The following is a 27,342-nucleotide window of genomic DNA, read 5'->3' on the forward strand; positions in this document are numbered from 1 at the left end:
AAGGCCGCAGGGCTGGTTGGGATGAAGGGGGAGGAGGACCCCTGATGGTGGGAGAGGAAAAAAGGGGTCACAGATCCAGTCCAAAGGCTTAGAGAGCAACTCACACAATAGGCACCGACTGTGTTGCAGAAACCAAGCCAGGATCTTAATTTTATTTAATTTTATTTAATCTTCCCAATGACCCGATGAGGAAGGAGGTGGCGTCCCCTTTCACAGACGGGGAAGGGGAGGCCCTGGGGTGTCCGGTGGCTTACCCAAGATCCTAGGGGTTATCCTGCTCCACCGGGTCCCTTGTGAACCTGGGGAAACTGAGGCCCAGAGGGACTGGTAACGTGCCCAAGGTCACCCAGCGAAATAGTGGTCAAGCCACTGAGAAATGGTATCTCTTGCCAGTCAGCGCCTCTCCCCTGGGGCCCTGGGTCTCTTGGTGCCTTCAACCAGCAAGATGGAAGCAGAGACACCCCCAGATGCCGGGCCAGGGGCCCCAGGGATCCCACTCCACCGGAGACAATGAGAGCCTTTCAGCCAACCCTCCTGCACGCTCCGCTCCCATCTGCCACCAGCGGCAGCTGGCCTGGACCCGGGCCTCCGCCCCAGCCCATTTGCCGCACTGCTGAGCACAACAGCTTTTTCGGGTGGCTGAGCCGCTGACAGCAGGCTCACAGCCTGAGGGCTGGGAACAGCTGGTGCCCTCGCCGTAGCCTCTGCCTTCCTCTGTGCCCACTCAGTGGGTGGCTGGACCAGCAGCACCGTAGGCCTGGGGCAGAGCAAGCCCAGGAAACTGCTGGCGGTGCCAACCCACCGTTTGGCTCTGGTGCCTGCCCCACACGTGCCCCCCGTCCTCCCACCTCAGCCCGAGTCTAACTGTGTGGGGGTAAAGGTTACCTGGGCTTAGGAGAGACGCGAAAAAGAGGGGGAGGCTGGGAGGAGCCGCAGACAGGAGAGGCCTGAGAGGGTAGAGAGATGGATACCAGAGGTGGGAGGAGGGAGTCTCAGAGGGAGCCTCTGTTCAATCCCCCCCATTCTGCCAGCACCAGCCACTCCCCTTGGTCCCTTCAGCCTTCTTCACGCCCCTCCCTCCCCATACCCGCCTCTCCCAGTGCTTGGGGCACCTGCTGAGGAGTGCCAGGAAGACGGCAGGCAGCCTCAGCCCTCCCGGTGCTTGCAGGGAGCCTTGCAGGGAGCCGGCCTGGGGGGTCCCCTCTCAGCCTCAGAGAGAGCGCTGGGAAGAGGGCCAGGGACCTACACCCCTTTTCCAGCTCGTGGCTCTGCAGCCGCAGCCCGCTCTGAGTCACACCCTCCCACGCCCGGAGTCAAAGACGGGTGCTCGTGTTCATGCAACGCTGAGATTCTGGGGAGCCGCTGGCCCCCCTGAAACGGAGCTGGACTTGCTCGGGGAATCTTTACCTGGGGCCAGTGAACCCCTTTAAAGGGTACGCAGATGATATAAGGGGACCGACTGCATATGCTTGAGAGAATGGACATATATTTTCATAAGTTTCCCTACCTAGAAGAGATCCAGCGGCTACTTCAGGGGATCTGCTTGCTGAAGGGCCTTCCCAAGCGTGGCTATGGGAGGGGGTTAGAGGCCCCTGGTGGGAAGAGGTCACTTTCCAGGCTGGGGGGAGCTTCAGAAGGAAGGAACTAGGGGTTGGGTTGTGGAGGATGAATGGTGATGGAAAGAGACTTGACTTGGGGCGGTGAACACACAATTACAGTGTACAGATGATGTGTTGTAGAATTGTGCACCTGAAGCCTATATAAGCCTATTTTGTTAACCAGTGTCACCCCCCAAAAAAAATTCAATAAAAAAGGAAAAAAGGAAGTAACTAAACCCAAAGCTTCCCTAGAGATAGGCTCCCACAACCCATGGCCCTTCCCTCCAGGCCGATCCTCCCCACAACCCAAAATGTGAGGCAGTTTTCTGCCACCACCTGTGAGAGAACAGCGCCATCTCCTGGTCCAGAGTGGAAGCCGGTTTCTGTGCTGCAAGCAGGAGCCCAGGTGTGGCTGCCATGTATCCTTCTTCCTTCTCTCCTCAGCTGCCTGAGGGGAGTGGAGGTGGAGTGGCCGCCCATGGCCTTCCTCCTCTGGTCCATGACTGGGAAGGGGCTCCATACCCCAAGCTGGGAGCTTGTCCAAGGCCCTGCCCCTTCTAGGCCACAGCTTCCCCACTCGGGATGAGCAAGAGCTAAAAAACTAAGTGCATACAGGCTGCCACAGTGGCATCAGGGAACCGTCAAATCAGTGCTCTCATCCCCGGCTCTGAAGCACGAGGGTGGTGAGGTCCTCTGGACATTTGTCTTCGAACCTGGGCTTCCCTGCCTTGGGCCACCCACTTCCCCATCTGGTCCAGACTGGACAAGGACAGCCGAGGCAGAGCTGGAGGGGCCTGCTGTCCCCATGACCACTTTAGCCCTGCCTTTCCCAAGTGCAGATGAGAACATCAGCCAAGTACATCCCCTGAAGGCCAAGCAAAAATTCCTCAGGAGAGGGGTGGAGGGCAGGGAGGTTAACTACCCACGTCTAGGACATCAGTCCTCGCTGTGTCCATATAAAGGAGGTGGCCCCTTCTATGCAACCTTGCTCCCAACCCAGACGTCTTCCTCATCCGAGTTGGCATTCCTGTATTTAATGGCTGACTGACCCCCTGTCCCTCAAACTGCCACCCACTCCATGTATCTAAAGCTCCCTCTTCTAGCCCTTCTCCCCACCTCACCTGGTTCCTTCTCATCACTGCCCGGTCCCCCAAAGCTTAAGACCTTGGGACAACCCTGACCTCTTCCTCAGCCCCCACCATATCCACAAAGCCGTTTCACTTCCAAATATCAGTCCACTTTTCCACCCCAACACATTAGCTTTGTGTGTGTGAATCCAAATGTCTGCCAGACAGACAGTAATAATCCTACCTTACAATGTTGCCAAGACTAGAATGAATGTCAAAGTACTGGGCTCTCAGAGCAGACATTTTATTGTAAAACTGGCAGTTACTGCTCTCAGTAATAGCTGCAAAATAAAACTTCCTATTTGTAAAGGGGGCTACAAAGTCACAATGGCTGACAAACTTTTGTGGCATGTGCCTTTTCCCAGTTTCTGAGAAAAGCCTTTTCTTTATCCCCTATGTGATGGGTATGGCCCCCCCCCCCCCCCCCTCAAAAAAACCAAAAACTGAAGCACAGTATTTTGGAAGCTCGGGTAGAAGCCATTCCTTCCCTCCCTGCAAAGCAGGCCCTGCACCCCATTCAACAAGGCAACACACACAAATCCCTCTATCATGGGTGGAGAGGTCACGAGTCAGAAATGAAACAGGGGCCCTGGAAGGGCCTGTATCTGTCCTCAGCGTGCTCATTCTGCCCTCTGAATAGTGAAGACCCACCCTGGCCAGCTAGCTCAGTTGGTTAGAATTGTCCTGATATACCAAGGTTTTGGGTTCAAGCCCCAATCAGGGCATATACAAGAATCAACCACTTAAGGCATAAATAAGGGGAACAAATCAATGTTTCTCCCTCTAAATAAATACATAAACAAGTGAAAACCGCAGTCAGTAACTTTGGAAGAAGCAGAGAGGTAGATGAAGGCTACTTTTATTAAATGACCGAACCATGTAACCGCCAAGGCCACTATGTACAGGTAGGAGAGGGGAAGCTCTATTTCTTGGTCTCTTCCTCCTTGGATAGAGTCTTGATGATCTCCTCCTTCTTGGCCTGGAGCCGCTCTTCCCGGCGCTTGCGGGCCTCCTTGGTCTTAGACCTGCGGGCCTCGGCCTGGTCCCTGAGCAATGGAAGAGAAGGTGGGTCAGTCTGAGAACAGATAGGCTGCCAGGAGATGGCAGCGCATGCCCAGACCTCCCTCTCTGAACAGTTAGCTTGAGGAACGAGTCGCTGGGCTATCAAGAACTCCCACTTCAACTAACCTACAGTCCCTACCCCACGTCTCAGAGGAACACTTTGTAATAAAAGTCAAAGAAGCTGCCCCATGACAGAGGCCGATTCCTGAAGACACTTACGCCAGAAGCTTCTTGCGAGCCTTGTCTGCCTTCAGCTTGTGGATGTGTTCCATGAGAATCCGCTTGTTTTTGAACACGTTACCCTTCACCTTGAGGTACAGGCTGTGGTACCTGCAGGATGTAGGGAGCAGAGGTTCTAGCCAGTGATGGGATCAGAGTTGGCCCTTCCACACCAAGTCCCTAAAGCGTGTACGGTTCCTTTCCTCTCTTCTATTGCTGATGAACTGCTTTCCCTCAAACCAAAACTTTCTGGCCAGAAGAGCTTGTCTGGCAGATAATTCAATACTCTGACTTTCCTGATGTTTGGGGGTGGGATGGGAAGAAACACAGCTAGCCCTGGCGGAGATGCTCAGTTGGCTAGTGTTGCTCCCATACGCCAAGGTTGCGGGTTCAATCCTCATCCCCGGTCAGGGCACATATAGAGCTCAACCAATGGGTGTATAACTAAGTGGAACACATCGATGTCCGTTACCCAGCCCCCTCTAAAATCAACAAGTAAAAAAACAAACACACACACACAAAACAGGACAGAACGGAAGAATTTCCTAAGCTTACTCAACACACATAGCTCCCTCGCCAAGGCCAAGGATAGAACCGTGTCTGCACAAAGAACAAGCCTTTAATAAAGCAAATCGGTCTTGGCGGGCCCAAGAGAAAGACGTGCTTACATGTGGCGGTCAATCTTCTTCGATTCCCGGTATCTTCTGAGTAGCCGGCGAAGAATTCTCATCCTCCTCATCCAGGTTACCTTCTCGGGCATTCGAGCATTGGCAGTACCCTTTCGCTTACCTGCGGAGAAGATGCGTTAGGTCCACTCTCTGCACTTAGATCTCAAAGGAGTTAATTCAAGCCAGCTGACTGGTCATGACAGCTACCAACTTGTGAAAACCCTTAATCAACTAGGTCTTGTGCCAAGTGCTTTATATCATTTTAAGTAACGTTCCCATTTTACAGATCACGCCAAATATTTTATTTCTTTCACTTATTAAATTTTAAAGGAAGCACAAACAAGGCAGATCTTCCCCCCATGCTTTGCACAGAATGCAGATATGATGGGCATGCACCAAGGCAGCACGGTAAGCTTTAAAGGTGGTGTGACCTTCATCTCCCTAAATTTTCCTGATCTTTGAAAGTGGTTTTAGAATTTATTGGACATCTTCAAGTACCAAGTAGAATCCTTGGCATAGGATAGGTGCTCAAGAAATGTGACCTCTTTCTACCAATACTGTACTTTCAATTTCAACACCAGTGCCAACTTTCTGATTTGCACAGAGAAAGCACATCAACTAGCAGAGTATGAAAAGGGCTCATGATTAGACAGACTGGGAAGAAAAGATGCTAAATATATTTCAGTCTAGACTTAAAACATCTTAAGTCTTAGAGGAAGAATGCACTAACCGATGCCCATATGCCGGCCCTTCCTGCGGGCCAAGGTGTTTTTCCGGCATCGAGCCCGGGAGTGGACAGTCACAGGCTTCCGGATGATCAGCCCATCTTTGATCAGCTTCCGAATCTGCTGCCCTGGGAAAACATGATGTACCTGGTCAGTCAGATAGGGCCTCACTTCAATACAAGTCTTAACCCAGAGTTTTAATAGGACAGGCCCTAGACACGGTGTACATCCCCAGCCCAGTGATCTCAAAACTCCCCCCACTTTTAGGAATTTGTAGCATTCTCAAAATATCCACCACTATTGCCCAGGTGATGCCTCACCATCCTGGCCCGTCTTCAATAAGAACCCTGCGAGGTCCATTTAACCAAAACCCGTTACCCCCACTTCCTCTTGGTAACTTCCCACCCACTGACCCTTAGCTATACACTCTACCTGCTCATGCTGTATTTAGATTTGAGCCCCATCTCCCTCCCCGCCTGTAAAAGCCCACTTGCAGTGGTTCCTGTACCTGTCACAATGATCCCAAATGAAGCCTGCCTTACAATTATCATATAATTTTATTTCTTTCCTGTAATATTACATGGGAGTATTGTGGTATGATGGATGCTCTTTAGGATTGACACCTATTTGCCTTAAATATGCCAGCAGGCTCTCCTGCATCTGAGGCCCCAGGTCTTCCCACATCATTATTTCCTAAGTCATTTCTACCCCAGAATGCCTTCACAGAGCTATAAGACTGAGTATCCACTCTAGGAATAGTAGTTAATATTACACTGGGCGGTTCCATCAACTTGCGTTTGTTTTTTCCCCTCCTAGGAAGAGCTAAGATGAAATCCTAGCTCTTTTATTTACTTTTCGATTAAAAATTTTTTTTTTCCTATGAACAGTCTGTCCGTTAATTTCTATCCTGCCCTTTTGGCAAATGGCAGGAATAAAAACTCTGGCATCTCCCTTATTCTGTGATCCCTCCTTTTATAAGACCCCGCAGACTATAAAGTCAACACAACTGTCGTCTTCTTCCATCTCGTGAAGAATGAGGAAGGGGGAGGGCGAAGAAGGAACATAGACCCAAGGACTCACGGGAGTTGGCATTGGCGATTTCGTTGGTCTCATTGGGGTCCAACCAGACCTTCTTTTTGCCACAGCGGAGGACGCTGGAGGCCAGCCTCTTCTGAAGCCTGAGCATACTGCGAAAACAGAACCACAGTCAGGCCCGGGGAGCCTCTGCTGGGAAGGAGAGTCCCCAGCACACCTGCCCTCAGTCTTCTTAGGCGGTGAAACAGAACACGGGGAAGTGGATGTGCACGCACACACCAGTCCCCCCTCCACTGAGACTTTCGCCAGCCAGGCCATCACCCCCCCAGATCTTTCCTATATCATTCTCTCCTCTGGGAAATGAGAACGAGTAAAATTAGGCTTATGCCCGTTCTGGGATTCGGCTCTAAAAACAAGTGTTTAGCGTGAAGAATCCGTGGCCAGTAGACCTGGTTTGCTAGTTTAGCCCTTTGTTTCCTTCGTCTCATCACAGTCAGGAGGGAAATCCAGCTGGCCTTAGTGCTCCTATGAGCGGTCTACGGGAGGAGTTAGGGTTCGGCCCTCTGGGCAGCGGGCGGCCGGAGACCTAACCACAGAGGCAGAGATGGGCTCGGGTCCAGGAGCGCCCCGCGAGCACGGAGGCTCGGGCTCGTCACCGCCGCTGCCTCCCCTCGGCCCGCGTGGGTCGCCCCGCCTTCCGCGGCCTAAAGTTCTCGGGACGCCCCGCCACTCCACTCCTCTCCAGGCCGGGGCCTAGGGTGCTCCGGCCTCCCCCAAACTCCGGGGCCCGCCGCGTCAGGCTGCCTCCCCTCCCCTCTCCCATCGGGGGCCCCGGACCGAGCCCCGCCGCCCCCCGGCAGCCGGGATCGGCCCAGGCCGGAGCCCCGCGAGCCCTCACCTCATGGCTGCTGCCGCAGCGGCGAAAGGAAAGACTCACCGCGGCCCGGCTCCTCCCATTATCTGCGAAGGGGAGAGGCCACCCCCAGCTCCGCTTTCATCCGTGTTCCCCTCTTGTCCTTTCACCTTCCGCCATCCTAAACTTACTTATATCGCGCGTAAATTCCCGAGATAGTAAGAAGCGTAACATCAGGAATCGTTTTAAACTTAAAAACATAGAAAGCACTCCCCTTTGGTAAAGCAAAGTGGTACAGTCCGACTTCCTACTGGGCATGCGCAGTAAGGGTGCGGGATCACGTGGTTAGTGGGATCCGGCTGTCAGCTGGATCGCGCAGGCGCGGTAGGCGAGTTTGCTAGAGTGGCCCAGTCCTTGCAGGCATCCTGTATTCTCTAGGAAGATGTTTTATTAGCGGGTGAAAAACATGAGGGAATGGAGCGGAAGAAAATAATAGGGCAGAAATCAGGCAAGAGCCACCTTCTTATTCATTTTCTCAGTAGATCGGGAGCCCCTGGAGTGCAGAATAGGTCACCAAGGACATCTTGTTTTTGCATCACTGTGGTTCTTAATCTTAGTGCCTCAGCTTTCTCCAATGTAACATTTCCGTAACCCAGTTGTGAAAATCACGTAAGTTAATGTTTGCAACTTGCAAAGGGAAGCTTTAAGACAAGCTCCTTGGTAGTAGGAAACTTGTTTGGCTTACACGGCACTACAGCAGCTTTAGAGCTTAGAGCATAGTAAACACACTAGAGAAATTGTATTTTGGCTGAGTGAGTGCGTAGTTGTGAAAGTTAAAAAAAAAAAAAAAAAATCGAATGACCACACAACCCATAGTTCTTCCCTCCTGGTCTGGCGTACCCAGTGCAAAAACCCGAGGAGAATATTCTGGAATCCAAGAAACCTCGATTTGAGTGCTGGCTCCACCTGATTACCGCATCTCTAGCGGAATTTTTCTCGCTGCTAATCAGGGCTCAGGTCAAAAAGGGAGAAAGAGGAGCAAAATGTATGCCGCTTCCTCACAACACAATTAGTGTCATTGTCATGTTACAGCTAAGTGAGGTAACAGAAATGGAAAGTCCAGGTCTTTGTGACTGAAAATCCCATGCCTTCTGTCATGCCAGGCTTTCTTGTGCCCAATCGGCAGGTGGGGATCTTGCTCGGGATTGGATCTGCTCGCAGGACAATGCTAATGGGTTTCAGCTGCAATGTCTCTCAAAGTGATGTGATCAGAAAAACAACTTAGGCTGGCCATCTACCTGTTGCAGGCCGGCCTTATATTAGGGTCACTAAACCTGGGCAAATCTCCATTCTACTTCTCACCTCTCCTCTTTGTGGAACAGCGGAGCGGTAGATTAGGGAGATAACAGGTCCTCCTGTCATGACTGACCCCTACACTGCTCCTTACAACATCTCCAAAGGCCCCAGGAGTCAGTCATTTCATTTCATTTTCCCTCATCCTCCCAACAACCCCAGGCGACAAAGATACCCCATTTTACAGAGAAGGTGTGTGATGTGTCCAGGGCCACATGACCAGAAAAAGCCTGGGCCACATTGGCACCAAGGTCTCTTGCCAGAATCCCCTAGGCCTTTTCTCTCCGAAGATCATGCGTGGTAAGTGGGGTCCAGGCCTTGGCTATTTGTCCCCAAATAAGGATGAAGAGGGAGCAATCCTAGGTCAATGGTCATTCGATCTGATTTCAGCCGGTTTCTCCTCTCAGCTCCTTTCTTCTTCCCTTTTCTTCTCTCTTCCCAATACCCGGACCTCCCCCAGCCCCAATCCTTGCCTTTTGGAGGGGCCTGGGGGTACTAGCAGCTAAGACAGAAGGACCCCTGGGTCCTGGATTTCTTGGGCTCTGCTGGGACTCCCTTTGGACACCCTCCTCACTCCAGCCTCAGCCCCCCGCCGGCCAGCCCAGAGTCAGAGGCCGGAGGGGACTGTCTGTTTGGGTCCAGGGGGCCTGGGCTCCCCCAGGGGAGGAAGCAGTTAAAGCCGGGTCCCTGGGACCCAGAAGTCCCGGGGACCCAAGCTGGAGTGGGGAGACCAGCTAGGAAGAGCGGTTTGGGACGGAAGGGGGAGGGGGCGCGGTGCCAGCCAAGCTAAGCCGCGTTACACCTCCGTTAGCGCTTGGCATCCCCTGTAAACCGCCACCCGGGCCCCCAACCCGCAGGCGAATCTCTCCCCCCACCCCTACCCCTGCCCGCAGCGGGGCCGCCTGCACCCCGGACCGGGCCGGGGCAGGAGGGGCGCTCCGCTCCCGCCGCCTCCCATTGTCCGTGCGCGGCGCCCGCGGAGGGGCTCGGGGGCGGGGCCGCGGCGGAGGCGGGAGCGGCGGGCGGGCGGGGGGAGATGCGGAGCCTCCGGGGCGGGGGAGGCGGCGGAGGGAGGGCCGGACGGCAGGCGGGCGGGCAGGGCGGCCGCGGGCAGGGCCAGGTGGCTGGATCCGGTGCCTCCGGCCTCTCGCGCGCTGAGGGCGCCCGGCGGGGCCGGGCGGGCGGCCGCAGCGGAGGCCCCTCTCCATGGTCCAGAAGACCAGCATGTCGCGGGGCCCGTACCCTCCCTCCCAGGAGATCCCCATGGAGGTCTTCGACCCCAGCCCGCAGGTGAGGCGCGGCGGCGGGGCCGGGGCAGGGCCGCCCCGGGGACCCCGGGAGGGGGCCGGAGGGCGCCGGGGAGGAAAGGGTTAGAAGCCGGGCGCGGAGGGGAGCGGGGCGCCTGCTCGGGGGAGGGGAGCCCTGGTGCCTGCGGGTTCGTGATTGATGGGCGCTTGGCCCGGAGCGGGGCTGCGGTTTTGCGGAGCCGGAGGAGGCGGCGGTCGGAGCGCCTGTCACCCTCGCTCCCTCGGGTCCCTGCCGCTCGGGTACAGGTCCCAGTGGGTTGAGGATGGGGTGCTGGAGGGGGGATCCCGGGGTGGAGGGAGGCTGGAGAGCGAGCTCAGGCAGAGGGGCGAGGCCGGCCGGGCACGCTCCGGGCGCTGGCGGGGTGGGTGGGGCGGGGGTGGCCTGGGAGCTGGCCGAGCCGCTAGTGGGAGGGCGGCGCCCCAAGGCCTCGGGAGCCGCAGACAGTGGCCCTCAGCGTGGGGAAGGGGCCAGGCTCCCCACACCGGCCACGTCAGCGACACCCCTACAGCGGACCGGCCCCTCGACCCCAACACCCACGCTGTCCCTTCTCTGCCAGCCCTCCCCTCCCCCCTCAGCCCCGGAAAAATGCCTCCAAAGTTTGGAAAGTTGGATGGATGCCAACTCCCTGTCCTGGAGGGGAAGAGGCTGTTACCTGGGGGAGGAGATCTGCTGCCCCGTCCCCTCTTCACCCCAAAAATCCACCCAACTGTGCCCACAGCTTACTCCGAGGAGGGGGCATTCTGGGGCGGTGGGTGCCCATGGAGTGACTGGCAGGGTCTGGGCTGGTTTCTCTGGGGCATGTCCTTCTCTAACCTGGCGACACCCCAAGGCTGAGAGAGCGTTAACTCTTTTCTGGCCGTGTGTGGCCCGAGTGCAGCAACTGGAACCGCCATGATACCGTGGTTAATCTGCATGTGTGTGCGGCGGGGGCCAGGTCAGGCCTAAAAATACCTTCCTCCCCCACCCCAGGCCCCTCGGAGCCTGCGAGGCAGCTGGCGGCCTTTCTTCCAGCTGTCCCTCGTCCTCTGGTGCCACTCCCTTTTCCCGCCGGGGGTGGGGGGAGAGAGAGTCCGAGCTTCCTGGGCGATCCTCTTAAGTCAGTCGGGATCCAGAGGCAGGGTGTGTGTCTGGTTTAAAGAAGGTTCTGGGGTTCCCAGGTGCCCTTCTTGCCCATCTGTCCATCCTCCTCCTGGTACTTAGGCCCAAGTATCAGGAGGAGGATGGAGCCCCTAGTCTGGTCATGGCTTAGTACCTTCTCTGGAAAAGAAACTCTAGGATGCGGGCTGGGGGCCCGGGCTTGGAGGGCCTAAACCCTCAATCATCACGACCCCCCCCCCCGACTGGCCTGGGGTCAGCGTGTGTGGGTGAGTGGGGAGGGTGTGCGGCTGCTTGCGTGCTCGGGCAGTGCCCCCTCCAGCCCAGCCAGGAGCCTCGGCAGTGAGGCTGAGCCAGCCTCCCCCGGGGGCTGTGGGGCTGTGTCCTGGCTCCTCTTGGGCAGGGCCAAGGGGCATTCAGACTGATGCAGCCTGGTGGGCACCACGGGGACGGGATTCTGGCGGTGGCAGCTGGGGGTGAGTGGGAGGGTGCTTGATCCCTCTCGCCCCCTCGGGGAGCCGTGTGACCGCTGTGACGGTGAGGAGAGGCCTGAGAGAACGTCCTGCCAGGGTAGGGGGTGCTGAGCTCCAATATGCCCGACGGCAGTGGGCCGGGGTTAGATGTTTACTTACCACACGCCTCTCCCGCTCCCCGAAAACCCAGTTTGGGGTCTCCTAGAGCTGAGAGCAGCCCCTCCCCATCCCACTCTGCGAAAAAGGAAAGCAGGAGTAGGGCCCAAGAAAAGCCAAGTGGGGCCCTGTTGGCACTTGGCAGTTCCTGGTCTCTCTAGGGGCCGCGGGCACACTCAGCCCTGCTCCCCTCCAGCGGAGGAGGGGGCGCGGGAGAGGGACTCTCCCCAGGTTTCTCCCCCCCCCCCCCCCCCCCGCACTGCGGGCGGCCTCCCCTCCCCTCAGGCCGCTGAGCCGCCCAGCATCTTAATGAGCTTTCTGCCCAAGGAGCCTCCAGCTCCTCCGCCTCCCCCTCCCAGCCTCCCTGGCTCAGTTTGGGGGCTTCTGTGTGCACTTCCCGGGGCTCTCTGGCACTGTCCCCCCCACCCACGGCTGTGGTCTGGGCCCTCCCGCCCCTCGGGCTGTACCATCTCCGGGAGAATATGGGGGGCTGCTCAGACCAGGCAATGCTGTTTCCAAGGCTTCGCTGTAGCTGCGGCCCCATAGGGTAAGGGCCTTTCTGATCCCACTCTCGTCCCTTCCCGGCTCCTGCAGGGCAAGTACAGCAAGAGGAAAGGCCGGTTCAAAAGGTCGGATGGGAGCACGTCCTCGGATACGACATCCAACAGCTTTGTGCGCCAGGTAACGGGCATGGGGGCCAGGAGCAGGGAGGGGGCTGGCTGCTGGAGCCCGGCTCACCAAAGCCGGCCTGAGGCTTCCTCCAGGCACCCTCCCCCATGCCATTTGTCGCCTGCCTGGAGCCACCCATCACGCTGACACCCCATGACCTCTCCTGCCTGTGCTCAGCTGTGACCACGCCCTCGGCCCCGCCCGCCCCTCCCCCAGCCCCGGGCCCAGCCCCTGTGGCCTGCCTGCGTCATCTCATTCAGGGACAGCCTGGCTCGCCTCCTCCTAGCTCGCTTCAGGCTGTCACCCACTCCCCCTGCCGGCTGTCTGCTTCCACGGCCTCCCCCGGGATCTGACAGCGGTGGGGAGAGGCGAGTCCTGAGCAACGAGGAGCCAGGACACTTGAGTCCCTGGCGCCCTGGCTCGGTGTGGGTCAGGGAAAGGCTCCCCGCGTCCAGAGGCGACCGATCTTCACTACGCAGAGAGGACGTGTGCTGGAGCGGGTGGGGTACCGGCGGGAGGGGGTTGATTTTAGGGAAGACTGTAGGCCAGCCCCTCTGACCGAAGGCTGGGCCACTGAACAGCTTTCCGGGGTCTCCTGTGCTCAGTCAGGAAGATGCCGTTCTCGTCTCTGTGCTAAGTCTCAACCCCCGGCCGGCTCAGGCTCAGGGAGAAGCATGTGGTTGCTATGACTACAGAGCATCTCAACCAAAAAAAGGGAGCGGGGCTGGGGATCAGACCAGGAAAAGGAAGAGGCTGCAGAGGAAGTGGGCGGGGCACAGGAGGGCAGGGGTCTTTGGGAGGAAGGGCCCTGTGGAGGTCTCCCCCCTCTCTGACCAGGAGAGGGAGGAGGGTACCGGGCAGATGGTACCACACAGACGGGAGTGCGGCCCTTCTTTCTGAGGCCTGTTTCCCCAGCACTGGGCCCAGGGAGCCCAGGAAAGCACCCTTCATCCCAGCATCGCTTACGTACACACACAGGAAGTCCCTCCTTCAGTCTCTCCTCCATCCCTCCTGTTGCAGGACCTGGCTAGGACCGGGCTAGGAAGAACGATGCTGGCTCTCAGTGTAAACCCCTCTGGACAGGAAAAGGACGTGGTTCCCTCAGTGTTTGGTCACCCGGGTCGTCAGACCCCAGTTATCACCCCTCTCATCCTCTCCCCTCTCCTCTCCCTAGTCCTGACCCCCAGTAGGTGGCAGGGAGGGGCGGGGGCAGTCCTTGCCACATCTCTGAGCTAAATATACCCCAGCAGTTTGCACATGTAGCAGCTCTGCTTGTAACCTGAGCCCCCGGGGGGGACGGGCGGTTTGGGCACCTCCTAGGCCAGCAGGGCCGGGCACTGAGGGCACTGGTATGGAGGCGCCCAGCCGGACCCTCGTGGTGGTGAGCTGGGGCCGGAGGGCGGGGTGGGAGCGGCCGGGGGGCGGGTGGGAAGCTGGCAAAGGGGGCTTCATGCCAGCCTGCCTCTCTGCCTCCTCGCCGTTTCCCTGTCCCCTGCCATTCCTGCCGTGTCTGTGTGCATGCATGTGCGTGAGCGCGTGTGCATGTGTGTGCCGGTCAGTGAGTGCCTCTCTGTCGTGCTCTCTGGGTCTGTGTCTCTGGCTCTCTGTGCCTCTGTTTCCCGGATGCTGAGGGCTCCCGCCGGGAGGGGTGAAGAGTGGGAGTCGGGCTGGTTTCCATGTTCCTTCCTTCACCTCTCTTCTCCAGCCTCCGTTAGTGACCTCACCCCCACCTCCAACCTGTCGCCTCACGAGCCTCCCATTTTCGTGCTTTGGCTGGGAAAGGATGGACACCTGCAGAGCTAGTGCCCAGGGCCCTCTGAGGGAGGTGGGCCTGTGTCTTCTCTCCTTCTCAGGTCCCCTCCGGACCAAGCTCATGGGGATTTCTGGCCAAGTGACCCTTTCCTGCCCTCCGGACCCCCCCCCCCACACACACACACACACATCTCCGCAGTCCTGGTCTTCCCAACGCCACCTTCCACCCCCTGTAGCGACAGCACCGCTGCTCAGACACACAAACCCACACATCCTGGCTCCCGCCCTCAGGGGCTGCACACCCTCAGGGACACTGGCCCCTAGGGTGCCCCCTGTATGTGCTCATGTGTACCTGCTTGCACTCAGTCATGACATCCAGCACATACTATAGAACACACCCCGCTGCATGGACTTGAAGTTGCACATCCAAGCGCACCCATGAGGAAGCGTGTTCGTTCACATGCGGGTCTGGACTGTTTGTGTCTTACACATGTGCCTGCACCTCGGAAGGAGCTATGCTCTGGGGTGGTCGCTGTGGTCCTGGCACCCCCCCACTTTTGAGCCGGCCTTAACCCTGGCAGCTGCAGCCCCAGGTTCTGCTCCTCACTGGCCTCTGCTGCCTGCACCATCTCGGGCATCTTGGACTTTCTTTTTTGTCTTCTGAGAGCCGCAGAGCTGGGGCTCCCCTGATTCTGACGGGGGAGGTAGGATTCTGTCTTCCCTCACCCTTGAGCACAAGACAGCAGAGTTTTGGGTGGCCCCATCATGCCGAGCAGGCTGCCCACTGCCAACAGTGCGGACAGCTCAGGCCTACGCTGGTGGGTGCCATCCCTGGAAGGACCCCCTGGGCTTCTGCCGAGTCCGTCTCCGCCGGTGCTGAGGGGAGGGGAGGGGAGGGGACGGAGTGAGGAGCAGGAAGGGGAGATTCGTCCCCTGGCACTCCTCTGTTGCGCTGCCCCTATCAGGTTCCGCCCCGAGCAGCTGTCCTTGGACCTGCCTTACCCCCTGGCTTGCTGCTCTCACCCTTTCTAGGGCCACATCTTTCCTGTGGCCTGCAAACCTCAGTCCCTGACTCCTCCCTTCTAATGCCACCTTCTCCTAGCCCCGTGGCATCATGCTGGGCTGCCTGGGGCTTGAGGCATCCATGATGGGTGGCATCTCCACGCCTTCTGAGGCCCAGGAGCTGGGGAGGCGGTGTTGGCCCTGAGCTGGCCCTGTCTTTTCAGGGCTCCGCGGAGTCCTACACCAGCCGCCCATCAGACTCTGACGTGTCTCTGGAGGAGGACCGGGAAGCCTTAAGGAAGGAGGCAGAGCGCCAGGCATTAGCCCAGCTTGAGAAAGCCAAGGTGAGAAGGAAGGGCGGGGCTGTGCTGTCCTATTCTCCCCCCCTTTCTCTTCCCCCATCCCAGGGTTCAGAGACAGCCTAGAAAGACCCAGGGTCAAGTCTTGGCCCAGCCACTTCCTAGCTGGTATACCCATGGCCTCAGCGTGCCTCTGTCTTTCCCCTACAACATGTGGCTGTAATACTCCTGCTTATACAGGATGATGTGTCTAACACTGTTTCCTCACGTAAAAATGTACACTTCTTTCTGGAGTCAGACTTCCTGGGTTGCTCTTACTAGCCGGCTGTACAATGATCCTAGGCAAGTCACTTGACCTTTCTGAACTTTAGTCTCCTCATTCAGTAAAAGGAAGATAACAATACTTCCTGGGATTTTTGTGATAAATAAATGAGGTAATGCATGTGAAATGTGTAACACAGTACCTGGCACACTAAACAGTAGCTTGTTATTATCAGAGGCCCGATGCACAAAATTCGTGCAAGGGGCTCAGCCCTCGCAGCCACAGGAAGTTTGACTCAGAGGCTGTCCGGTCTAATTAGCATATTATGCTTTTATTATATAAAATGCTAATCATTATTATTATTATTATTCCTTTTGGGTGTCATTCTGGGCTTCCCCCACCCCTAATACTTATCACTCCCCAGTGACCCCACCCCACCCCGAGAAGGCTATTTTTTGCTTTTTAATTGTGAAAATTAACATATATGCAAAAACTCTACCAAGCCATCCGGTATACCTTTTAATGAACCATTTATAAAACAACCCTCCACATAATGGCCACCCCATTCAAGAAGTTGCACATTTTTACGTGCCGGTCTAACCCTCCGGTTGTCACCCTCCCTGCGCCTCCTCTAGACCAAGCCGGTGGCATTTGCTGTTCGGACAAATGTCGGCTACAACCCGTCTCCGGGGGACGAGGTGCCTGTGCAGGGAGTGGCCATCACCTTCGAGCCCAAGGACTTCCTGCACATCAAAGAGGTGGAGAGAGTGCTCGGCGTCCGGAGGGCAGTGGGTACCAGGAGGGGCATCTGGAACCGTCCTGGGAAAAGACTTCTGGGCCAAGCAGAGCTGGGCTGAGCCCTCTGTGCAACCTTAGACAAGCCTTTCCACCTCTCTGAGCCTCTGGTCTTTCACTGGTGAACGGGGTGGTGATGCCTAGGTCCCCGGGTGGCTGGGCAGGATGGCGATGAGGCCTGCCAGTGGAGCGGCAGCTTGCCAGGCTCATGTAGGTGGCCAGCGTTTGCTTCTCTCCTCGCCTTTCCAGGGCAGGACGGACACGTGGGGAAGGAGGACTCAGAACAGGGATGTGCTGGGGGCAGGGTGCTCCGTGGCCCAAGAGGATGCTGGTCCCGGAGTTGTCCTGAGCATGGGGGCTGTGCTCAGAGGCCGGAGCCAGGGGCAGGGCTCTCTGAGGGTGCCACCCCTGGGCAGAGTAGGCTACTCAGAGGGTAGATTCTCCCCCCCGCCCCCCCCCTCCCCCCGCAAGGTGGCTGCTAGCTTGCACCTCCAATCCCCCTCTCGGTCTCTCCCCACCCCACCCGCCGCTGTTTGCAGAAATACAACAACGACTGGTGGATCGGGCGGCTGGTGAAGGAGGGCTGTGAGGTGGGCTTCATCCCCAGCCCCGTCAAACTGGACAGCCTGCGCCTGCTGCAGGAACAGAAGCTGCGCCAGAACCGCCTCAGCTCCAGGTGTGTGTGGGGGCGGGGCACTGCCAACCCCGGGGAGGCCAGGCCTCCCGGCAGGACTTGGCCTCAGGGTCGCCCTGAGGGCACAGAGCTGCCTGTGGCTCACCAGTGGGGTTGGACAATCTTGGGGGCAGGGCAGCATGTGAGAGAACCGAGATCCACCCCCCCCTCACCCTCACACCCACCCCTTCGCTCACAGTTCCATTTGCCTCTCTACCCACACAGCAAATCAGGTGACAACTCCAGCTCCAGTCTGGGAGACGTGGTGACTGGCACCCGCCGCCCCACACCCCCTGCCAGTGGTAAGAGCTGCTGCCTCCCCCGGGGAGTCATGGGGAGCTTCTGGGTGGGGTGGTCTCCCCACTGCCCTCCCCCTCCTTCCCCTGCAGGAGAGGGCACCCTGTTCCCGAGTCCTCCACACACCTCCAGGGGTCCCCTCTCCATGAAGAGTAGGGCACCCCACGAGCTGGGCCAGGCAGCACCCATCCTCTCATGCCTCTCCTCTCCCATTTCTCTGGGAGCTCCATTTCTCTGCCTGACTCCCCTCCCCCTCCCCCCATTCATTTCTCCCAGCCCTGTTCCATTCACCTCTTCTTCTTTCTTTTTCCCCCCATCCCATCCCTGCGTTCTGTATCTGTGTCTCCCTGTCCATCTCACTCCTCCCCACCTCGCCTCCCTCTCTCTCCTGACGCGCCCGCCGGCCCAGGTAACGAAATGACTAACTTAGCGTTTGAACTAGACCCCCTAGAGTTAGAGGACATGGAGGCTGAGCTTGGGGAGCCTGGCGGCTCCGCCAAGACTAGTGTTAGCAGCGTCACCACCCCGTCACCCCACGGCAAGCGCATCTCCTTCTTCAAGAAGGTAATCCTCGCGGGGTTCCTGTGAGAGGGGGCGGGGTCAGGGCCCAGGTCGTGAGGGGGCCGGGATGGGTGCAGACGAGGTGGCAGCCTGATTCTTCGGGGGATCGGGGCTGCCTGCGGAGGAGGCGGGAGGGGGGATGGCACAGAGGTCAGGCGAGTCTGTCTCCACACAAAACCCTGCCGGGCCCACTCCACGGGAAGGGGTCGTTCCTGACACCAAAGCACCCCTTCCCTTGGAAAGCTGCCCGCCCCCAACCAGCAGTAGAATCTGGTGATAATGACCTTTCCCCTCACTACCACTGTGCTAGCCCATGTTTGCCCCCTCCCCCCCATGTGAAGGGGGAGTGGCACGGTGACCTTTCTGTGCCCTTTTCGGACTTCATGGGGGTCTACTGGCTACAGAGCAGGACAGTCAAGAGAACTCTTAAAATGGGCAGGTGGGCTGTTCTAGGGCAAGAGGTGGGCACCCAGTTAGGGGCTGTCACCCCTCCCAGCTCTTGTCCAAGACTCAGAAAGAGGGTCTTGGCGCGTCTGAGTATTCTGAGGCCCCCCGGACTGACTGACAATCCCACCCCCAGCCCTGATCCAGGCCACTTCCGGCTCCCCGCGGCATGGGGTCCCGTCCCCTCTCTGGCTCTGTCTGTCACTAACACGCATGCCCTGTTATCTCTCCTCGTCTGCCCGCTCCCCCTCCCTCTCTTGTCCTGGCTCCTTCCTCGCTCTCTGCCCCTGCCTGGGTGCCCTCCCCACTCTCCCTCTTCCTCCTCTCCCCCCCCCCCCCCTCTTGGCAATCTCTGGAGCCAGCCAAACAGAAGCAGAAATCGGTGAGTATCACAGCTTTCTGTGTCCCCGCTCCCCACCCTTTGGGATGAGCTAGGGGGGTCATCTAACACCCCATTTCCCCATCCTTCCATCCCTGCCATCCCTCCCCACCCTCACCCTGATCCCCCCACATCTGGGCCTGGGGCCAGCGGGAGGAGCAGATGCATGGGGGAGCCTGGAGGCTGGGGAGAGGGGCTCATGCCATCTCCACTCTGGGGTTTCCCCTCCCTGCCTTCTCTCCAGACAGAGCATGTGCCCCCCTATGACGTGGTGCCTTCCATGAGGCCCATCATCCTGGTGGGACCGTCGCTCAAGGGCTATGAGGTAGGAGCCCATGGAGGGGAGTGGTCCCAGAGGGACCCAGGCCTTCAGAGAGACCCCAGAGGTTTCGAAGGGCCCAGGTTCCCGGGTGTCTTTCCCAGAGGGCTACAGGCCTTCAGAGAAATTTCCCAGAGGGGCCCGACCCCAGGGAGACCCGTTCAGAGGGTCGAGTTCCTCCCCCCAAATTCCTCAGAAGGGTCCTCCCGGAGGCACCACCTAGAAGAACCATGGGAGGCTCCTTAGACTCAGAAGACTCCTCTACCCCCAGGGTCCCCTTCATGTCAGGAGTTTAAGAAGAAAACGGAGTGGGAAGGTGCATCTTCCCAGCAGCCCACTCTTGCTGAGTGGTGGCTTTTTAAACACCTGACTTCTCCCCCACCCCGACTCCCACCCTCAGGTCACAGACATGATGCAGAAAGCTTTGTTCGACTTCCTGAAGCATCGGTTTGATGGCAGGTAAGACCCCGGGAGCTAGGTCTCCGTGGCCCCTGCAGCCGCTGCTGCTGCTGGCGATGGGCACGATGGCCTGAATGGCAGTTTGGGACTCCTGGCCTGAGGGATGGGAGAAGGCCTCGAGCCTGGGGAGCAGGCAGGGCCTTCTAGCCCCCCTGACCCCTGGCTCCTCCCTTTGCCCCATCCCAGGATCTCCATCACTCGGGTGACAGCGGACATCTCCCTGGCTAAGCGCTCGGTCCTCAACAACCCCAGCAAACACATCATCATTGAGCGCTCCAACACACGCTCCAGCCTGGGTGAGCCCCTCTCTGAATCCCCCGCCCCTGCTTTCTGGGACCAGACTTTCTGGAGCCAGATGTGGGAGGAGAGAGGGAGAGGGGGCACCTCCAGAAGTGTTCCATCCACCCACTGCCTCCCAGGGGGCTCCCTTACACTCCTCCTTCTCCACGACTCCGTGTGCCCCCAGCTGAGGTTCAGAGCGAGATCGAGCGAATCTTCGAGCTGGCCCGGACCCTTCAGCTGGTTGCTCTGGACGCCGACACCATCAACCACCCGGCCCAACTCTCCAAGACCTCCCTGGCCCCCATCATTGTTTACATCAAGATCACCTCTCCCAAGGTGAGTGCCGACGCTGGACCCGAGAGGGGACAGGCACGCTCAGGAGTCTGGCTGCCGGTGTAAATCCCAGCTGCTGCTTACTAACGATGTGGCTTAATCACCCCAGCCTCACTTCCCTGCTCTGTACAACTCCATTGCATGGATATTGTGGAGATTCAACCTAATGGGAATACTTACGACTTAGCAGAGGTTCTGGTATAATGGAGCTCATCATGTATTAGATAATTATACTCTATAAATCTTTTTTCTTTTTTAAAAATATATTTTATTGATTTTTTACAGAGAGGAAGGGAGAGAGATAGCTAGAAACGTCGATGAGAGAGAAACATCGACCAGCTGCCTCTTGCACACCCCCTACCGGGGATGTGCCCGCAGCCAACATATATGCCCCTGACCGGAATCGAACCCGGGACCTTTCAGTCCGCAGACCGACGCTCTACCACTGAGCCAAACCGGTTTCGGCAATATACTCTATAAATCTTAATACAAATATTATCATTAGGGTCACGCAGGCCAGTCCCCTATCTCCGCTCTGATTAACCTCCCACTCCTGATCCAGAAAACTGGGCTTCTGTGCGTGTTATCCCAGGTGTCACCTAGCTGCTTAACAGCGGGAGTCCTTCCTGCCTTTTGGTTTCAGCCCTTTTTGCTGCTCTGTCCTCACATGGGCCTTGATAGAGATGAACTCCGTGGGATTCACTTCTTCGTCATATTGCGGCTCCATTAGCTTTACCTCCTAGATGTTAACGGGGAGGAACATGCAGGGCGAGTGTGGGGGAAGACGTGGGGGTTTGAGACGCATGGAGGGCAAGCGTGGGTGAAGGATTTGAAGGCAGAAGACAGCATGGGGTTCAAATCCTGACTGTGGTTGGCTTATCAATTAGATTTTGTTGCTTTTTTGTTTTTATTTTATTTTATTTTAATATATTTTATTGATTTTTTACAGAGAGAGGAAGAGAGAGGGATAGAGAGTTAGAAATATTGATGAGAGAGAATCATCGATCAGCTGCCTCTTGCACACCCCCTACTGGGGATGTGCCCGCAACCAACGTACATGCCCTTGACCGGAATCGAACCCAGGACCTTTCAGTCCGTAGGCCAACGCTCTAACCACTGAGCCAATACGGTATCAGTTTGTTTTTATTTTTTATTGAAATTGAGGCCTCTGACCTCCTTTCTTCACCTATTGAATGGGGATTAGGACCCCTCCCTGGTGTGATTGTTGAGAGGGTTTGAGGTAATGACGTAGAGAGCCCAGAGTTCATGATGGCAACCAGAGGTGGTAACTGTTATTACCTCATGAGGGCACCCTGGAGCTGAGCACCCTGGGAGCTGAGTACTGTTACTTAACCTTTCTGAGTCCTAACTTTCTAATGAGCAGAAAGGGGATGATGGATCTAAGTACTTCCTGGAGTAGATGAAAGGATCCAATAAGATAAAGGATCCAATAAGGTCGCAAAAACACTTTGTGATCTAGAAAGTACCAGTTCGCCCATTCCCCAGACCACCTGGGTTTGTGTCCCAGTGCTGCCACTCACCAGCTCTGTGCTCTTTTGGCAGGTCACCTGACCTCTCTATGCCTCAGTGTCCTCCTCTGTAAACTAGGGATCTTCACGTAGTGATAGTGAAGATCAAATAAATGGATTAACCATGCAGAGTGGCTGGTACCTGCTAAGCACTGTATTTTATTTTTAAAAAGATTTTTATTCATAGAAGAGTTGCAAGAATAGTCCAAAGAACTCTCATCCTTTGAGTGCCCTCACTTGGATATGCTAATTTTTAACAGCTTTATTGAGGTATAATTTATGTACCATTCAGTTCAGCCATTTAGAGTATGCAATTCATTTTTTTTCAGATTGGTTCATTCTCAACGTTTTGCCACATTTACTTTATCTTATGTATGTATGTATGTATGTATATATTACGTACACGTAACGATTTGATAGTAGGTTATAGGTATTGTATGCCTTTATTCCACCATGTATTGCTTAAGAACAAGGGCATTAATCACAGTATAATTGTCAAATCCAAGAAGCGTTATCTAGAATGCAGTCCATCTTCAGTTTTCACCAAAGCCATGCGTTCCTGATTGCATTGCGTCAAGGCACATGACATTGGTTTGCTGCATCATTGGTGACATCAGCTTTGATCATTTAGTTAGGGCTCTGGGTTTGTTTCAGCTATTGGTATTATTATGATTGAGTGAAAATCATGGCAGTGGCCACCTAATGGGATTATTGCCGGGACTAAATGAATTGATCATGTTGGCATGAGACCCAGGAGAGAGCCTGGGCATTGAGCAGGCTGGAGACAGAGCTGGTGAGGTGATTTCTAAAGAGGAGGCCCAGCCTTGACACTGGCTCTCCACGCTAGCCTTAACCAGGCCTGCCTCTCTGACTTAGTGCATTTCTGGGATTCCCTCTTCTCCCCCCAAACCAGGTACTTCAGAGGCTCATCAAGTCTCGAGGGAAGTCTCAGTCCAAACACCTCAATGTGCAGATAGCGGCCTCGGAGAAGCTGGCGCAGTGTCCGCCTGTGAGTGCTCAGACCCCGGGGGAAGGGGTGGCGTTTGGATTCTGGTTTCCTCTGGCCTGCGTGGGAGACAGTGACCAGGAGCACCGGGGCTGCGGCCATAGGTGCAGACTGGTCTTCTGGGAAGCAGTGCTGGGCACGCAGTCAGAGACTGGCTTCGAGCCCCAGAAGTACCACTTCTCTTTGGGGCGTCTAAGCCTCAAATCCAGAATGAGGTAGTTGGACCGTGTGGGTGCCAAGACCCTTTGTAGTTCTGCCAGTGCACATCTGAGAGCCCCCTTCTCTTTCTGGACCTTGTCTTTCAACCCCTTGACCCTCCGCCCACTGTGCCCAGGCCTCACCCACAACCCCTAGGACCTAGGTCATGCCTGGCTCATCCTGGCCCTCCCCCTAACCCCGCCCCCACAGGAAATGTTTGACATCATCCTGGACGAGAACCAATTGGAGGACGCCTGTGAGCACTTGGCCGAATACCTGGAAGCCTATTGGAAGGCCACACACCCGCCCAGCAGCACTCCGCCCAACCCGCTGCTGAACCGCACCATGGCTTCCGCCGCCCTGGCCGCCAGCCCCGCCCCTGTCTCCAACCTCCAGGTACAGGTGCTCACCTCGCTCAGGAGAAACCTCAGCTTCTGGGGGGGGCTGGAGGCCGCACAGCAGGCCGGGGCGGTGCCCCAGCTGCAGGAGCACGCCATGTAGGTACCCCGTGCCCCCACATCTCCCCTCCTGCCCACGGCCGGGAATTGGAGAACAGGGATCATGGCGAAGGAAGGAAAGAGCTCTGTTTTGTAAAAAAAAATGTGGTGAGCAGCAGCTTCTGGTGTCTGTGGTTTGTGTATGGGATTGGGGCGGGCTGCTGGTACTCCTTGGGCTGTTCCCCTAGGACTACATCCGCTGCCTGGGGGGCTTTTGGGGGTGAGGCCTGATTGGGGGGGGGCTGTAAGTCAAATGATTAGGAAGAAAACATGGAGAAGACTGGTAGAGTCATTCACTGGACTCCATGCCCGTTTTAGACTCAATAGTGGTCACAGAATTGTAGACCCAGCAGAGCAGGGAATACCACAAAGCAGGGGCCTTTAAATATATTTTATTGATTTTTTTACAGAGAGGAAGGGAGAGGGATAGAGAGTTAGAAACATCGATCAGCTGCCTCCTGCACACTCCCCAGTGGGTATGTGCCTGCAACCAAGGTACATGCCCTTGACCGGAATCGAACCCGGGACCCTTGAGTCCGCAGGCTGATGCTCTATCCACTGAGCCAAACCGGTCAGGGCCAGCAGGGGCCTTTAAACCCAAAGCGACTGTCCCCTTCCCGAGAGCCCTAACCACAGGAGGCCCCTCTGAAGGGACCCAGAATGTAGCATCTCCGATGATTGATGCTGAACCTTCCATTCCTCTCCCAGTGAAACAGATCCCGGGAAAGGCTTCCTGTGGGCGCCCTGCCCTGCCTCTCCCTCCTCCCGTGGAGCCACGGCCCATCCCTGAGATCATTACGCATTTGATTCTCGATTAGAGCCAGGAAAAAAAAAAAAAAACCATTCCAGACCATTGCTTTTCAAATTTGTTCACTGAACCTTATGTGGAAGCTCAGGATCCGCCAGCCATCCTTGCTCCGCTCAGAGGGAGCTGGTGGCGCGGCCTCCACTTCACCTCCACGGGGACCCCTGCAGCACTTCTGTGCCCTCCCACGCCACCCCGGATCCCAGGGGAGCAGTTTGGAGACGGCTGTTCTCCTCTCCATCACACCACCACCGGGAAACGGGGCCACAGGCAGGCGAGTCGTTTGCCTAAGTCATCACCCAACTTAAAGGGGCAGGGCCAGGGCCCAGGCCTCTGAGCTGGGAGTGGCCATCAGGCCCCGAGGGCAGTGGGCCACCTCCTGTGGGGATGGAGCCCCCTCGGCTGTCCCTCGCCTGCTGCTTGGAGTCTTTGCTGGGGGCAGAGGAGGAAGTCTGGCATTGGACTCGGGTCAGGGAGCGTGGGTTCTAGCATCCTCTGCTTAGGGTCTGGTTTGGACTGAAGGAGCTGGGGTTCGTGAGCTTGGGCTGAGATCCCCTTAGTGCGTCTGGAGCAATGACTAACCCGATCAACCACTAATGAGTGGCGATGCTAATGAGCTGTTAATGACGACTTGCCCCCAAACAGCATTAGTGACGTGTGTGGAGGAGGCGATGACTAATTGTTCGTGGGGTCTGTGTCATGGTAACCGGGAGGGTTCAGGCCTCCTCAGCCGTGGGAAGGTTGGGCGTCCTTGGCAGGGAGTCAGCCCCCTCCTCCCTCTGCCAGGCTGGTGCCTGGGTGCCATCACTAACCTGCCTTGCCTTGTTGTGTTTCTCTCACCCCTGCCTGATCCGCATGGTGTGTGCCGCCTGTCTGCTAACCAGGGACCCTACCTTGCTTCTGGGGACCAGCCGCTGGACCGGGCCACGGGGGAGCACGCCAGCGTGCACGAGTACCCGGGGGAGCTGGGCCAGCCCCCAGGCCTGTACCCCGGCGGCCACCCACCGGGCCGGGCGGGCACCGTGCGGGCACTGTCCCGCCAAGACACGTTCGATGCCGACGCCTCCGGCAACCGAAATTCTGCCTACACCGAGCTGGGAGACTCGTGCGTGGACATGGAGACCGACCCCTCCGAGGGGCCCGGGCTGGGAGACCCCGCGGGGGGCAGCACCCCGCCGGCTCGGCAGGGGTCCTGGGAGGACGAAGAGGACGACTACGAGGAGGAGCTGACTGACAACCGGAACCGGGGCCAGAACAAGGCCCGCTCCTGCGCCGAGGGCGGCGGCCCGGCGCTGGGCCGCAACAAGAACGAGCTGGAGGGCTGGGGGCGCGGCGTGTACATCCGCTGAGCCGCCGCTCTGGGGGGAAGGAGGCCGAGCCCCGGGAGGTGTCTCACCTCCGGGGGCGCTTCTCTTTCAGATGCCTTTGCTCAGTGTTGGTTTTTTGTTGTTGTTGTTTTTGTTTTAAGGTGGTAGCATCCCAGCTCCGGGGAGTCCCTTCAGCTCCAGCTGTAGGGTTTTATCTCCCCGCGGTGGCTGGAGGAGGGATGCCCACCTACCTGTCTGCAGTGTCTCCTCTTCCCCACCTCGGGGGGTCTCTGTCCCCTCACTCTCCCGGAGAAAAGGTGCGCTTCCTTAGCTCTTTCTACTTGGGCCTCTCAACGGGGAGGCCCCTTTTTCCAACCTGGAGGACTTGGGGAGGAGGAGGGGGCTTTTCCTGGAGAGAGAGAGACCACAGGCTTTTCCGTGAGTGTTCTCTTCCCAAACTCCAGGCCCGGGTCCCTCCTCATGCCCAGCTTCCCCCTCCTTCCCTCACCCCCAGCTTTCTGGCAGCATCGTCTGTAAGAGGGAGCTCCCGGCTGGAAGCCCCTTACGGGGGGTGTCTGGGTAGAAACTGACGGCCATCTGCCCACCCAGGACCTAACCCTGAGGAGTGGGCGATCGGAGACGCTCCCCCCCACACCCCCACCTCCATGCCTCAGCCTTGACCTGCCCCAGGAATGAGCTTGGCCTACAATGTCCCTTGCCTGCTGCCACCAGAAGAGGGGCCCTCCACACGCCGGTGGGGCCCATGGAACACTCTGGTCCGCCTCATGTTGAAACCAAAAACCCCCTTCATCCTCCCCCAGAACCCCCGGAGAGAGGCCCTTGGGGCTGGTGCCCAAGAAGTGATCACTGCCCCCCGGGACCACGGATCCCTCTGGGGGGCGTGGCTGCTGCTGCTGCTGCTGCTGCTCTGTGTTTGCCTCTTGTGATCCTGTTCTTTACCCATGTCCACCCCCCCCCCCAGGAGAGGCCTTCCCATCCCCCTCCGACCCGAGTGTCCCTCTGCCTGGCATCCCCTCAGCCCAGCAGCCTGCCCCTCCCCAGCATCCCAGCTGGGCCAGAGCGAGCCGATTGTGCCAACGAGGACTGGGCCCTGCCCGGCTGCCCACCTCAGGGATGGGCACCTCATGCCTGTCTCGCCACCTCCTGTGCCAATGTTGTCCCACCCCCCACCTGGGGGAGGGGTGCAGCTTCCACGAACTGGTTAGAAGAGACCACTGCCCGACCTTTCCCCCTCCCGTCCGGTATCATGTGCCTCCATCCGTCCCTCTGTTCGTCTTCACTCCCCTGGGAGTGTCTGCCTCATATAAACCCGCCATCCTGTCCTTCGGGGCGGCCTCCTGAGCCTGCTTTGTTGGGGGGGCAGGGGGTGCCGGAGGGAGCTGTGTCTGCAGTTGTTTACTCCACAGGAGATGTGGCTGATGCATGCATTACGCTCAGACCTGACCGAGCTGGGTAGCCAGGCTCAGTCCCCACTCAGCGCCAGACTGGGCACCAAACCCATCTCCCCTTCAGCAGAGCCAGGGAAAATGGGGAGCTGAGGTGGAGAAATGGGGTGTCCTATGAGATCCACACCCGCTGGCACAATGTTAAAGGCTTGTGCTTGTTCTGCTCCTGGGGCCTCCGCTGCTCCCCAGCAGCTCAGGAGAGGGAGGGACTGTGTCTGGCTTTCTCCCCTGAAGCCCCCACAACTACCCACTTCCCAGCCCCTGCTCCCCAGCCGTGGGGGAGGGGCAGGGAGGATGGGGATTGCCCCAGCTTCAGAGAAAGCTAGTCAGCAGGTG

The 27,342-nt window shown here is 57.5% G+C and overlaps 2 protein-coding genes across 5 annotated transcripts; one reads left to right on the forward strand and one right to left on the reverse strand.

Moving 5' to 3' along the window:
• Positions 1-3,567: 3,567 nt before the first annotated feature.
• RPL19 (ribosomal protein L19) lies at positions 3,568-7,568 on the reverse strand. 3 transcript variants are annotated; one of them, XM_084862426.1, is made up of 6 exons: positions 7,372-7,568; positions 6,480-6,586; positions 5,405-5,527; positions 4,675-4,795; positions 4,007-4,117; positions 3,568-3,771 (listed from the first exon to the last, which is right to left on the reverse strand). In XM_084862426.1, the coding sequence occupies exons 1-6, from the start codon at positions 7,389-7,391 to the stop codon at positions 3,648-3,650; spliced, it is 606 nt and encodes a 201-aa protein (XP_084718552.1). In that variant the 5' UTR covers positions 7,392-7,568; the 3' UTR covers positions 3,568-3,647. The 3 variants fall into 3 exon arrangements, with proteins under 3 accessions (XP_084718552.1, XP_084718553.1, XP_084718554.1); XM_084862427.1 differs by having other exon boundaries at positions 7,333-7,393; XM_084862428.1 differs by lacking the exon at positions 7,372-7,568 and adding an exon at positions 6,884-7,334.
• Positions 7,569-9,681: 2,113 nt separating this feature from the next.
• On the forward strand, positions 9,682-26,889 carry CACNB1 (calcium voltage-gated channel auxiliary subunit beta 1). 2 transcript variants are annotated; one of them, XM_084862406.1, is made up of 14 exons: positions 9,682-9,930; positions 12,267-12,353; positions 15,320-15,439; positions 16,292-16,414; positions 16,991-17,127; positions 17,350-17,426; positions 17,831-17,985; positions 19,050-19,130; positions 19,525-19,583; positions 19,770-19,879; positions 20,050-20,201; positions 22,641-22,736; positions 23,142-23,327; positions 25,118-26,889. In XM_084862406.1, the coding sequence occupies exons 1-14, from the start codon at positions 9,847-9,849 to the stop codon at positions 25,580-25,582; spliced, it is 1,932 nt and encodes a 643-aa protein (XP_084718532.1). In that variant the 5' UTR covers positions 9,682-9,846; the 3' UTR covers positions 25,583-26,889. The 2 variants fall into 2 exon arrangements, with proteins under 2 accessions (XP_084718532.1, XP_084718533.1); XM_084862407.1 differs by lacking the exon at positions 17,831-17,985 and adding an exon at positions 18,789-18,808.
• Positions 26,890-27,342: the final 453 nt, after the last annotated feature.

This window comes from Pipistrellus hanaki (assembly GCF_964339955.1).
Source record: "Pipistrellus hanaki genome assembly, chromosome: 16".
Taxonomy (NCBI): domain Eukaryota; kingdom Metazoa; phylum Chordata; class Mammalia; order Chiroptera; family Vespertilionidae; genus Pipistrellus; species Pipistrellus hanaki.